Source organism: Sciurus vulgaris (genome assembly GCF_902686455.1).
Source record: "Sciurus vulgaris genome assembly, chromosome: 8".
Taxonomy (NCBI): Eukaryota; Metazoa; Chordata; class Mammalia; order Rodentia; family Sciuridae; genus Sciurus; species Sciurus vulgaris.
Genome location: NC_136468.1, coordinates 70,202,486 through 70,216,893, shown reverse-complemented (window position 1 = coordinate 70,216,893; position 14,408 = coordinate 70,202,486). Strand labels below are relative to the sequence as shown.

General features: G+C 40.8%; 1 protein-coding gene across 3 annotated transcripts in view; it reads left to right on the top strand.

Annotated features, from left to right (window-relative positions):
• The window catches only part of LAMB4 (laminin subunit beta 4), a 98,877-nt gene that overhangs the window by 42,890 nt on the left and 41,579 nt on the right, over nt 1-14,408 (top strand). For all 3 annotated transcript variants that reach the window (XM_079149965.1, XM_079149964.1, XM_079149966.1), the window contains 4 exons: nt 1,451-1,582; nt 8,526-8,690; nt 10,210-10,325; nt 11,191-11,305. In XM_079149965.1, coding sequence (XP_079006091.1) covers nt 1,451-1,582; nt 8,526-8,690; nt 10,210-10,325; nt 11,191-11,305 — 528 coding nt within the window. The remainder of the gene's footprint in view (nt 1-1,450; nt 1,583-8,525; nt 8,691-10,209; nt 10,326-11,190; nt 11,306-14,408) is intronic.

The following is a 14,408-nucleotide window of genomic DNA, read 5'->3' as shown; positions in this document are numbered from 1 at the left end:
AGAATAAATAAGGGTCCACATTAAGAGTTAGCAAAGAGAAGGGAAAGGTGGAGATGGAAATATAAATGGACTTAACCCCAAGACTACATCTTAAAATTATGGCATCTAGTAGATATATTTTTTTTAATACTCTCATTAGAGGACAGAAAGGAATTACAATTAACTTTATTGGTGACTTTTTAAAGGTTGTATGTGTCCTTGCTACTCAAAATATAATCTGCAGACCAACAATATCAGCATCACCTGGGAGACCACTAGAGGCTCAGCACATCCCTGGCACTGAGGCAGATTCACATTTTAACAAGATCTCTGGGTGATTCCTGTGCAGTTTGCAAAGCAGATTTAAATTTTCTTTCAGAAATGATGTGAAAGAGAGGAATGGGGAGTGAGTCACTACTCTCCATGTAGGAAAAAACATGAGTTAAAGTCACAACAAGTTAATATTGCTTGAACTTAATATGGAACTTAATTCTGTCTAGTATAGAGTTAATGTTAATTCCATAATATGCATTTTTCCTATGATAGTAGTTTATAGTCTTGTGTTATAAGAGGAACACAACTGGTTAAGTGACATAATGCCACTGTGGCCTGTGCAAAGGGTCATTATCACAGAGTGAAGCAGGAGGGCGTGACTCAGCCTGATTGAGGGTCTGAACAGCAGATTCTGGAACAATGGGGTCTCTGAAGCAGGCCACAGCTGATCTCAGGACTACAAGTTCATGATGAACTACCAGGGCACCTGTGAAATTAATCTCGCTTGTTAAACCAACAGTGAAACATCAACCAGGCAAACATCAGTATGCAGGGTTCAGTGAGAATTGGGAAACACAAGACAATGGGAGACTTGAACTGGTCAGTAACTGGACAACTGTGGAGATCATAGAATAGAGAAGCCCATAAAATACAGGATTTTAAGGAAACTGGAGTTGCATGAACATGATTCCTCTCCTTCAGTTTGATGGAATTTGGCTATCTTGGCATAACCTCTCATGGGAACTCAGAAGACCAAATTTACAAGCTAAGAGTAGTTGGTCTGGAGAGTGTCAAAAGTTACAATACCTAATAATTCTGTGAATCTCTATACCATGTCTATTGTTGATTTTCTCCAACTTTCTCTTTAAGATTTTTGCTTTTAAATATAGCATTGGTATTCTTTTAAAAGGCATAGATCCAAATTGAAATTTTTCTCAGTTAAAGCTTTCACTAATATAGAATCTTTTAAAAGAGAACCCAACACGTGGCCTCAGGACCACCCAAATTTTCCCCATTTTCACAGAGAAACATCAACCGCAAACTTGAATTACTTGCCTGCATTACTTCTTCCTGGAGCTATTAAGTGAGAATCATGATTAACTACCTTTTGAGTCATGGTACAATCTGAAGCTCTTGATCTATGGTATGATTGATGCCTTCAATGATTAGCTAAACTGTCATCTCTCCTCTTTTTAAGATATTAGCAACAGCTTTGCCAAAATGTGATGTGTATTTCCGGCAACAAGGAAATGACTTCAGAATTGACAAAGGAAATATAATACTGAAGAAAAATCAGAAGCAAAGCACACATGCCGAGGAACAGAATGAGGTAAGCCGTTTCTTAGGGGCCACTGTTGTGTGCCGCAGATGGACGTTCAGTCCTGCGCTCAGAGCCATGCCTGGCCTGTCCGAGCGCTCCAGCAGCATAAGTGCTTATTGTCCTCACGAATAGAAATGGAGGGAAGGAAGAACCAAACTTTAAGTAGTTAGAACCTCTCAGGGGAAACTTATTTGTTTATTTTTGGGGGGTACAACTTTTCATTTCTATGGTTGTACACAATGTAGATTCACATAATTCATGTAATCATACATGTCCATAGGGTCATGATGTCTGTCTCATTCTACTATCTTTCCTTCCCCCACCCACTCCTGCCCCATTTTCCTCTACACCACCCAAAGTTCCTTCATTCTTCTCTCCACACGCCCCATGCCACCCCACTTCATTACGTATTGCCATCTACTTATCAGAGAAAGCATTTGGCCTTTGGTTTTTCTGGGCGTGGCCTATTTCACTTAGCATTATATTTTAATAGCTTCATTTTTCCTCAAAACATAAAGTTATAGAAAGCTTGGTTCTGGAGAGTTGGAGACTTTAGGCACTGTTAACTCACAATTTCTTGTCATTTAAGTAAGGAGTGGTAAAGTGCTGAGGAATGGCTGCCCTGCCCTGGGATGGTGTTGTGGCCACACCATAGACTTGAGGTGGCTGTTGATGGTCAGTGCTGGTCCAGGTGCCTCCCATGGCTTCAAAAAAACCCAAACACCTTGTAGCCATCCAACTATTGTTCACTTAAACATGGGGCCACTGTTGGCCTGTTTTGTCCATTGGTCTCTTCATTTGTTACACAGAGATGTTTACTGAGCATTCCCGTGCTTATCTGCACAACTAGGTACGTTGGAGAAGTGAAAGGAAACAGATGTTGACTGTCTCATTTACAAACCCAGCACCCAAAATAGTTCCTTCCACATAAGAGACCTTCTCAAGTGAATGAAGTGCTTGAACAAATGGAACAAAAATACTTGGACGTGACACCTACCCTTAATTTTAGGGGGAAATGAACCATATGCACCAACAACTGAAGTGTGGCTGGGTAGATTAAGGACCCTAGGGGAGCTGTGTGTAGCATGATATGGGCTTCAGATTAAGGAGAAATACCCTCACCTATAGGGCCAGAGAAGGCTTCATGGAGGTTGTTCCTTCTACCAGGTTCAAGTGCACCAATTAATATGATTTTGCTTTCTTGTACTTGTTTCTGTTCCCATGTATGTTCCCATGAAACCTCATTCTAGCGCTCCTCAATCTGAAATCCACTTGAAAGAGAAGAGTGGGCAATGAGTCAGCACTCTCCTCCCTGCCCTTACCCTGTGGTGCAGATCCGTGATGCTCAAATTTTACTCCCTGGAAAGTTTGTTTAAAATGTCTCCAGAAATGTTACCTCAGGGAATGTGAGGCTGACCCAAAGTCTACATGCTTGCCAGGCGTCCCACAGTGATTCTGAGACAGGCAGTCCATGACAGCACATTGAAAAATGTTGGGGGCTGTGCCATGTTGACCACATCAGCAGTGAGGAGGTTAATTGACATAAGCACACTCAGGTGATTTATTGTCCACGCACACAGTGTATGTGCATGCGTTCTCAAGCACTCCTAATCGTGCCTGCTCGGACATCTAGCGTCTGGCCTAATCTTTCCGTAAGAGGCGTGGCCCTGCTCTCCGCCTCCTGGAGGTGATATAAGCGTAAGCAGAACGAGACAGCACGGAAGTAGCAAAAAACACACACAGAGCAGCAGCTAGTAGGAAACGCGTGGTAGCAGCTAGAAAGAAGAACACAACAGCAGCTAGCAGAAAGCGGTGGAAGGCAGATCACGGAGCGGAGAACTGAGACACATCACTAGGGCACCTTAGGTAGACGTACCCTTAGTTCACAGGATGCAGGACGCACCAGTAAGAAGCGGCAGACCTTAAGTGAGGCGTAGCAAGTCTCTCTTCCTCTAAGCTCTAAGCAAAGCCTGTCCTTCTCTCAAAGTCTCTCTTAAGCAAAGTCTCTCTCTCTCTCTCCTCTCAAAGCAAGTAAGCCTCATTTCCTCTATCCTCTATGGACAAACAAGAAAGCAGCCCAGAGATAGAAGTGGCTCAGTTTCTAGTCCACCACCCATAAGACCCGTGCAAGTTGTTGCTGCAAGCGGTGACAAATATCCACGGATTTTGTACCGCAAAGAGCCAGCGACAGAAAAACCCTGCTTGAAGCATCCAGGGCACACTCTCCCACTTCTTGCTTGAAATGACCACTTCCAGATTATTATTAATCTGGAAAATTCTCCTCATCCCTTAAGATCCAATTCAGATTAATCTTTTTCTAACAATCCCTACTCTGACATCTGGATATAGTTAGCTGTTTCCTTCTCTGGGGTCCCATAGATCAGTCCTTTCAAACTGCAGATCTTGCCTATTAGTAAATAGGCCAAGAAGTCAACTTTGCTAGCTTAGTACAGCTGAAGAATGCACAACAATGTCATTATTTTGTGAAAATTTTGTTCCAGTTTCATATAAGTGTGTGTGTGCATACACATGTGCGTAGGCAGTGTCTTAGGCTAGATTCCCTGAAAGTGAAGATCATAGTGTGGATTTAGTTTCATGTGTTTTATTGAGTGACTGTTCATAAAACAAAAACAAAAACAAAAACAAAAAAACAAGCAAAAAACTTCAAGGGGCTTAGGGAAGGAAGCTACAGAAGTGGGGAAAGTGAGCCAAGGAAGGACCTGGGGTAAAACCTAGCTTTGGCCTGATCCCCAGGGAAGCAGCAAAATATAAATACCCAGCAGAGTTGTCCTCCACTGAGGCTCAAGGGCAGATCCACTCTACACCCATTATCAAGCATTGGTTGCAGGTGGGAAACCTTCCAGGTGAGCTGCCTCTTGCCAGCCAACAGCAATTCTCAAGAGAAGGGGGCAGGTGTGAGCCACAGCAGCCAACAATCAAGAGCTGGCGGAAGACTGTGCTGGCCTAGTAAAGGGGTCCTGGCAGCACACATGAACATCTGCTAAAGCCCACTTCCTGCACACTCAGACCCTTGCTCAAAAATCAGAGAAGAGGGCTACTGAAAGTACTAAAATATAAAGCTTTTTACTTTCTTTCATGGTTTTGCTCTCAACTTGTCAAGAGTGTTTTTTTTTTTTTTAATTTTCCATTCTATGTAGTTCTAAGTAAAGACATATAAAAATTCAAAATTATTCGTATAAATCTTACCATTCATGCAATGGTATTTTTCCATATTTTTATGGATGTGTTATAATCATACATGATAGTGGAATTCATTGTTACATATTTGTACATGATGCAATAGCAATTTCAACTGCAAACAGAGCATTCCAGGCACATGGAATCACTGAAATTTTTATTCAGATCTACATTGTTGATTTGTAGTCATGTATACATATGTATTTCATTCTGACCTGTGGAAATGCTCAACTGTCTTAATTCACTCCTTGGTACGTGTCCTGGTGGTGTCTTTCCACACCAGTTAGGGAGGAAAGACTGGAAGGAAAAGAAACTATATGTTCCCCACCTTCTCTTTCCTTCTAGGCACCATTTCCAGTGGGAGTAGTTGGTTAGTAGAGGAAAATAACACGAATAGGAAAAGATACGATGGACTTCTGTGGTTACCACGTTCCTCAGGATGCCTTGCGTTTCGGCATTCACTCAAGTTCTGGCTCAGTCAGGAAGTGTGGCTTCTTAGAGCTGACAGCTACACCTCTTACTTGGTTGTAGACATAGCACACTTACCTTCTTCTCTCCTAACCAGGGGAACACAATGGCACTTTGAGCGTTTGATTATCAGCCTCAACTCAGACCCTATGTCCACTAACATTGAAAGATGTAGGTAGATCCCCTTACTCAATGGGCAGTTACTAAAGTAAATAACCATAGTTCATTTTGAGGAATAAGAGAATCACACTTGGCCATGGCACTGAAGAGTCCTTCCTCATGAGACACTGGTCTCTCTGTCATGGTTTCTAGGACTGAAAAGTGGGCCAGATTTTGAAACTTGGGGGGAAAAAAAATCATGTCTTTCCTCTGGAGCAGCTGATCTCAGCCTTCAGCTAATCAGATTGCTCACTTTCGGTTATATACATTAAATAGTGTCCATTTATCTTGTTGACTGCTCATCCATCTTGCTTCTAGGAATACAATGTTCTATTAATCATCTCCATGAAAGATTCCTGTGGGTCAGGCCCACTTGTCTTCCTTTTCAACCTTGCTGCCCATTATAATAATGATTACCCATCTCGTTTCTGAGATTAAGTGCTGCCATCCAACCTTTGATAGTTTGGAATCCTGCCATCCACACTGCTAACAAGGAACTCAGTTTTGTAGTAGTGCTTCTTACCAGTCTACAGAAGAGTCAATACTAGCTTCTCAGTATGCTGGTCCTCCCTTCACCTTCTCATTCCTCACTATTTTGGTAAAACAGTTTTTCCACCACAAACCTAGTTAGTTGGTGGGTTTTCCAGTCTTATATCTTAAATCCATCCTAGCATGTCTAATCATTTGAGTTCTTTATCTCTCCCTGCACATCCTGCTACAGCCCTTCTAGCATCTCAACTTTATTTATTCTGGCCCATGACCTTTGCAAAGCTTCCAGTAGCTACTCAAGTAGCCTATCTTATCTCCCAGGGTCCTTGACAGGCTGTTAAATCCCAGATTCCATATGGATTCAAATCAACGAACTCTCCTTATCCAGTTTCATATTTTGCTTCTGAGGATCCACACTCAGCCATTCTCTCCCAGTTGTTCATGGTACATGGCAGCAGGTTCTCCAGCTTTTCTGGTTATAATCCCTCTCAAAGATCCAGTACTTTCCCACTCCAGTCATGCTGAGACTTGACCCTGATTATTCGGAAAATGGTCAGGAGAAGCAGCACAGGCAGATCCTGAGGAAAGCATGCATTTTCCTGTGAGACACATATGCTTGAGATTTCTGCATTGTCTGCACATGTGGAGGTGAAGGAGTGGGGCAACATTTTCAACTTTTTTAGACTGCTTTTCTGTGGCCTCAGAGGGCTGAGGAGAATCTGAGGACTCAGGGTTCTCATGTGCCTCATCCCATGTCTCAGGATTCTTCTGCTTCCCTGTGAGACTGTCCTTGGCCTAGGCGATGTACCTGAAGTTCAATGATTATGTCTTGTGCCCAGTCTTTGGCTCTTTTGTCCTCTAACTTGAGTAGATTAGAGTCTCTTCAACCATGTCCCCAAAAAGACCCTCTGTTTCTTACATTCTGCTTTAAGTTGTCATTTGATTGTCCAGGGCCTGTCATTTTCCCTCATTAAAGGCATGCAACAACATCTGCCCTCTCTACAGTCCTTATAATTACTGAGTCTCCCATATCTTCCAATGCCCGAAATACCACTCAAGTCCATGCTGCCTCTTCCCTCATCCTGTCTCAGTTCTCACGAGTGACAGTTTTAGTATTTATTGTACCACTACTTCTTGCCAGGGACCATCAGTATGGGTTCCACACTGGGGTCCTCATGGCCAGCTAAGCAGTTAATTAACCACCTCCAGAATTATATCTTAGGATCTACTTTTAGGTCAACTATCTGCTACCAGCTGTTTCAGTTCAGGTGCCCTAGAATCAGAGCCTGAGAAGAGATCCCACCACATGTGATCTATTAAGGAAGCACTCTTCAAGAAAACCCTTTTAGAGAGTGAAGGAAAAAGAGAAGAGGAAAGAGCAGAGCAAGATGTGGCTTTAGATTCTCGGAGGAGCTCAGGTGTATAAACTGCAGGCCAAGGTGCCCTGCCCTTTGAGGCCTAAGGGCCAGACTTGTACACCCTAGGAGTGTTTGGGGTCAGAGGGAGGTGTGGAAAAGCAAGTCTCCAGTGAAGGTCAGCTGTGAGCTGTTAGTGGCCACCAGGAGGTGGGTTTACTAACCAGATAAAGGAGATGGGGGTGGGGTGCAGGTACAAGGGCACTGCCGTTGCTAGGTTATTTTTTAAATGTTTGAAAAACATTGCATAGGGGTGACTTTACCTAGCCTCTGTCTGTTAGAACCTAATCTACTCTAAGTTTCTTCTGTGCAAGCCTCTGAACTCCTCTGGGGCAGCGGCTCTGTCCTATTCATCTTTGCATTCCTCATTCAGAGGTTGGCACTGAATGTTACTAAACAAACATTTCTCAAATCAAGGGAGGTTTGGGGAAGACCACAGAGAAACTTGAACTCCAGGCTGAATGCTTTGAACATTATTCTGTTGACAATTAGGAAGAGTTCAAAACGCTTCGTTGGCAGCAGTGTGTAACATGTATTGGACCAGGGAGAGAGAAGAGCCGAGAGCTATTGCTGCAACCCAGGCAAAAGCAGCCAAAGGCAGAATTTGAGTGGAGACTCTGAATATGGAGAGGCAGATGCAAAAGTAATAAAGAATATTATCTACAAGGTCCAGATGGCCTTAGGCTGACATCCGGTTTATAGAGACCGTCAGGGATTTTAAGCAATCAAGTATGTTAGGAGTTTTGTACTTATATGCCCTCAGGCAGACAGAAGAAGAGCATTTCTCATGTTTGCATGGAAGAAATATCTAGAAAGTAAACCCATGTGGGTTTTCTCATTACCATGCACATTTAAGACAGAATCCCTAAATATTCTTTTTCCCTCATTTTGGACAGAGTTCCACAATCACATCTGAGAAAAGTCAAGGTTGTCAATGTGGAATTTACTCTGTTTATTATGACTAAGGTACTTTAAATTTAAATGAGTTCTAGTGACAATGCCTTCAAATCAGTCATTCTATATAATAGCATATGTTCCAAAGCTGCAGTGTCAGCACATTATTCTCGCTGGATTCTGGACTGTATTCTGGTTGCAATAATTTTTCCATGACTCAGATGGATCATATACACACCAGGAAATACTTATTTTACTTTTTGCTAGCCCCTTCTAGACCTTGACTATAGGGAAAGATATTTACATTCCTGTTTGTGACTTTTGGCCAGGTGCCTGCAGTTCACGTTGTTTTCCGAGAGCTTGTTCCTGGGAACCTGGTTACATGGACTGGACCTGGATTTGCCAGAGTTCTCCCTGGAGCTGGCTTGAGATTTGCTGTCAACAACATTCCTTTTCCCATGGACTTCACCATTGCTGTTCGCTATGAAACTCAGGTAACTTTGCACCCTAACTTCACGACAGCAAAAAAAAAAAAAAAAAAAAAAAAAAAAAAAAAAAACTGAGAGCAACACATTCTTGAACTGTTTCCATTGCAGCCTTGCTAGGATAAGTTCATCCTAAAACAATTTGGCACAAGTAGAACATCTGGAGAGCATTAGAGACAAAAGGGTTTCCTAAAGATGTTGAAGCAGCAGAAGGAGCCATGTGCTCTTTCCATGCTTCATCCATGGAGAGAAGCTAATGTGGAAGCTGTGTGTTTGGGGGACCAGGTTTAAGGAAGTGGCAGCTGAATGTTTGTACAAGAATAATAAACAACTAAAATAATACAAATTATGCCCCCCTGGGACTTCTAAATTTTTTTAAAAATCTACATATGTGCTGAGATTTAGACTGAGAGGGGATGAAGCAGAAGCATTTATTTGAATTCAGGTCTTACTCTGCAACAAGAGAAAGACTAAAATCATACAGCCCCACACCCTGCCTGCTGTCCTACTATCTGCCCCCCAGGCCTCTCAAGAAATATCTGAAATGGAATAAAAACAAAATTAGAACCAGGTGGTGGCACACGCCTATAATCCCAACAACTCAGGAGACTGAAGCAGGAGGATCTTGAGTTCAAAGCCAGCCTCAGCAAGTTAGCAATTCAGCAAGACCCTGTCTCTAATAAAACACAAAAAGGGAAAAGGGGGTCGGGGATGTGACTAAGTGGTTAAGTACCCCTGGGTTCAATTCCTGGTACCAAAAAACAAACAAACAAACAAGCAAAAACTTATGCTCTGGAGTCATAGTTCCTAACCTTTTCTTTGATAATATGAAGGTCACCAACCATCTTCCCCCAAAAAATATTTTATGTGACCGGAAGGAGGAATCGTCCCTGTGGGGACCACATTCTGGAGCTGCTCACTGTGCATCACATGACCACAGCACTCACCCACTTTAAAACTCTTGATAGAACATAATTCTTTACTTCTCACTTATAAATGAAAGCCAAGGACTTGGATAAACTTTGACCCAGTGAATATGAAAGAAAATATTTTTTATTCATAGAACATATTCATTTATTCATAACACAACCCAGTTTCTCCAAATTGTAAGACTTCCCAAATAAAACTAATTATCTTTTCTTGATTGATAGGTAGATAGATTAGAGAGATAGATATCCTTTTGTGAACGATTCCAGATTAGTTTTCTTTGTTCTGTGATCCAGGGACATGAAGAATGAATCAAATTCTTCTGAGACAAGGGTTGAACATTAGACCTGTCAGGAGGGTTAAGGTTTTCTAAGCTCGAGGGCTGTAAGTATGGCCAAAAACAATGTTCTTGCAGCCTGGATCACAGTATAGACACCAGACAGCTGGGCCTGGGAGTGAGACATTCAGATTCTTTCAACTCCAAAACTCTATTTTCCAAGTGAGCTGTGGGTTGCAAATTCAATTCCTTGAACTATCCTTAGGTATACAAGTGTGTGCACAAAATAATTTCCTGCCTCCTCACTGTGTCATGCCTGTCTAGTCTGCAGCTGACTGGGCCATCCAGATCCTGGTTAACCCCCCTGTGGGGGGCGAGTACTGTACACACAAGACTGCACCACTGAAGCCTCAGTCTTTTGCCTTACCAGCAACTGCCAGGTATGCTTGGGATCTGTCTTTGAATTGAATTCATATGTCAATCATTTGTACCGTGAAACTAAATGGGAGAAGAGGGGCATTGAAGGAGACCATAGCATTTAGTATGTACTTACTGTATGTTGCACTGTGCTGTTTATTTAATATCACATTTAATCTTTATAACAATGGAATGAAATGGGTATGTCCCCTTTTGATGAAGAGGAATTGAGAATACTTAAATGACTCGTCTGGGTTTTATCTCTACTGTAGCAGAACCAAGATCCCAACCTGAATAGATATCCTGGCCCTGAACATGAATGTTCCTTTTCCACTTCCAGATGGCTTTGAAATGTGAGAAAGTGAAGTACTGTAAGAAAATAAATAGAATATTCAGTTGAATACTCTCCACAGCTGAGAGTCTGTAAAGTTAAAACTACTGATTTTTTTTTTTTTTTTTTTTTTTTTGGTACCAGGGATTGAACCCAGGGGCACTTAATCACTGAGTCACATCTCCAGCCCTTTCTTTTCTTTTCCTTTTTTTTTTTTTTTTTTTTTTGAGAGAGGGTCTTACTAAGTTGCTTAGAGCCTTGCTGAGTTACTGAGCCTGGCTTTAAATGTGCCTTCCTTTTACCTTTGTCTTCCAAATTCCTGGGATTACAGGCATGTACCACTGTACCTGGCGAAGCTACTAATTTTGAGGCCATGAGCCTCTAAGTGTGCATCTACTGCCCAGCCAGCCCACCAGTGCTTGTGTAGACTTAAATTTTGTCTTAGCCCCACGGTGGAGCCCCCTTTCAGCTCAAGTGGAATGCTACCAAATACTGTGGGCACATAGGTGATATAATTGTACTTCTGTCACTGAAGTTTGCTGTTTCTCTTAATCCAGAATCATGCTGCTTCCCACACCCATCTGTTTAGAACCAGATGTACAATATTCCGTAGATGTCTATTTTTTTCAGCCTTTGGAGTCCCAGGCTCATTCTCACATCCTGGTTGATTCTGTAAGTATCTCAGAGCGTTGTGGATGCTTTCTTCTCAACTGAGGACCAATATATTTTAGGCTGATGATATGTTTCTTGAAAAAATGTTTCTGTTTAATTATGATAGTCACCTAATAGCTATTGCAAACTGTTTTTAACAGCATGTCCCAGTAATGGTTTGAAGTGTGTTACAAATTATGTTATTTAAGCTTCACAGCAACCTGTGAGGTAGGTGCTGTCATTATTTGACAAATGGGGAAACTGAGGCACAGTGTCTGCAGAGCTAATGTGTAAGGAGTTAGGGATGGGAACCTCACTTCCTGGTTCCAGATCTCTGAGCTGCTGCAGCACACTGGCATTACAGAAAGTTTAAAGAATAAATTCCACTATTTCAATTATTATCATCTCGTAAGTTCCCATTTTGTACATCCTATGCTTTTATATCATTGTAGTCAGAGTGCTCATACAATTACGTATGCAGATTTTTTCACTTCACCTTTCATCATAAGCAGTTTCTTTTGCTACTTATGTAGTCTTATCTCTTTTAGAAAGCATGCATAATGCACTGGGTGACCTCTCTTAGCATCTTTCCCGAAGAGCTGAACTATAGGTGTTCCTTCCAAACCTCTTATCTGCACTGTCCTTCAGGCAGAGGCTGGCCACTAGCCAGAGTTTGGGCATTGATCAAAATTACTTAATTTATTTACCCTACTTTTGGTCATATAAGTGGATTTTTCATGACTATATACATATACATGATATGTATCTTTAAAATATATCCCTATTTTCTTAGGTTCAATGGTTCTTGAAATAATTTATCAAATCTTTTCTGGAAGGAATGCTCCAATTAATTTCCAGAATCATCAATAATATATGAAAAAGATCAGTTTTATCCCACTTTCAGCAGAATTATATGGAATTTTAATAGGTCATTTAATGAATAAAAGAATCAAATTGCTTTTTAGAATTGTATTTTTGAATATTCATGAGAATCTTCTAGTTTCATGTTTTAGTTGGAAACTATATCCCTACCGAGTTTTATGGAAACACACTCATGCCCATTCGTTTGAGTATTCTCTGTGGTTGCTTCAAACTAAAAATTCAAAAAGAGTTGAGGAGTTGCACAGAGACCTTATGACTCACAAAGTCAAATATGTTTACTATTGGTCCTTTACACATAGTTTGTAGGCCCCTGATTTAGTGAGAGATATATTTATGTCTTGTAAATCATTCCTTCAAAGTTCATTTTGAAACATTTAAAATATTTAAATGTTTAAAGTTTAAATTCTGGAACATCAAACATTTAAAGTTTAAATCCTGGAACTTTATTATATTTGCTTATACAGAATTCAGTATGGGCATGTATATCTTGGATTTTATCAAACAAGTTTCACCTGTCATTAACATTATACAGGCATTGTTTTTAGATTATCTAGCCAAATGTATGATTGCAAAGTTTAACAAAAGAGAAATAAAAGAAGGAAGGATAGAAGGAAGGAAGGAAGGAAGAATATACCCAGTTAAATTTGAATTTCAGAAGAACACAATTAAGTTTTCATATAAATATGTCCCAAATATTGCTCTCAAATGTTGTATAAAATATTTGTGAAAAAATATTCATTGTTGTTATGGTTAAGATATGAGGTGTCCCCAAAAAACTCAGGTGAGAGACAATGCTAGAAAGTTTAGAAGTGAAATAATTGAGTTATAAAAGTCTTAACCTAATCTCTGCATTAATCCCCTGATGGGCTCAACTGGGTGGTAACTGTAGGCACTTAGGATATGGTTGGAGGAAGTGAGTCCCTGGGGGGCATGCCCTTGGAGTTTTTATTTTTTTCTGTGGTGAAGAGAGTTCTCTGTTCTCTCTCTCTCCCCACCCCCCCCCCCTCTCTCTCTCTCTCTCTCTCTCTCTCTCTCTCTCTCTCTCTCTCCCTCTCCCCCCCCCCCCCCCCCAGCTTCTTGGTGGCCATGTCCTGAGCTGCTTTCCTCCACTATACTCCTCTACCATGACGTCCTGCCTTATGGGCCTTGAGGGATGGAGTTGGTCATGTATGAACTGGAACCTCTGAAACTGTCAGCCCCAAATAAACTTTTCCTCCTCTAAAATTGTTCTTGTCAGGTGTTTTTGGTCATAACAGTGAAAAAACTAACAAAAACAATTGTTTCTCCAAAATTCAACTTAAACTGGGTAATACTGGCAACCTCAACCAAAAGTGGTCTAAATCCACATCTGGAGGGCTGTGTAATAGTTCAAGTGAGGTTCTACCACATTACAGTAGAAATGAAGTAGAAAATAGAAACAAACTTATGAATGGGAAACAGACTGTCATGCTTTCCCTGCCCATAAAATTTATCTTCTCTGCAGAGGAGTTTAAATGGAACTGTGCTTATTAACCAACCTATGAATTACAAAAGGAAGAAAATCAAATCCAGCAAGTTTAATTCAGGGACAAGAATGCTAAAAGTTGGGGACCCAGATTGAGCACATAAAGAAAAAGGATTCAGGGATCCCTAGATCACTAAGGGATATTATTATTATAATGATAATCACAAAACTCAAATTTATAATAGCCAATATAGTCCTCATTTTAAACCCATATTCTAAATATTTCTAAATTTTGTAAATTCCAAAGGTTATTAAATGCATCCATCCAAATTATCTCATCACTAAATGTATACACACCAGGCACTATGCTAGTCCTGGAGTGTAAAATATGGTTTTTGCCTTCAAAGAAATCTCAGTTTGATACAGAAGATAAGCATGTAAATAAAGTTATTGCAGGAATGTTTGATAAATATAATAAGTGGATAATTTGAAATTAATTTAAAAGTGTATCCATTTGATCAGTTTCCAAGCAATCATTTTCTTACATATACGGAAAACCCTGAAACATAGAAAATAGGGCAGCAATCTCATCTTGGATAACCATCAGAATTCTCAGAAGAGGCCCTGGATTCCTGTTTTAGACGTATTCCCTAAGAGCAGGGTCTCATATTCCCTGAGAGAGAGTCTCAAATAATGTGACTTATTGAGGGCGTGTTCCTAAGAAAAGAGGAATAAGAGAAATAGGAGAGGTTGGGGAAAGGAACCAAGGAAGGATGTGATCGCCACTGGGGTGCGGGG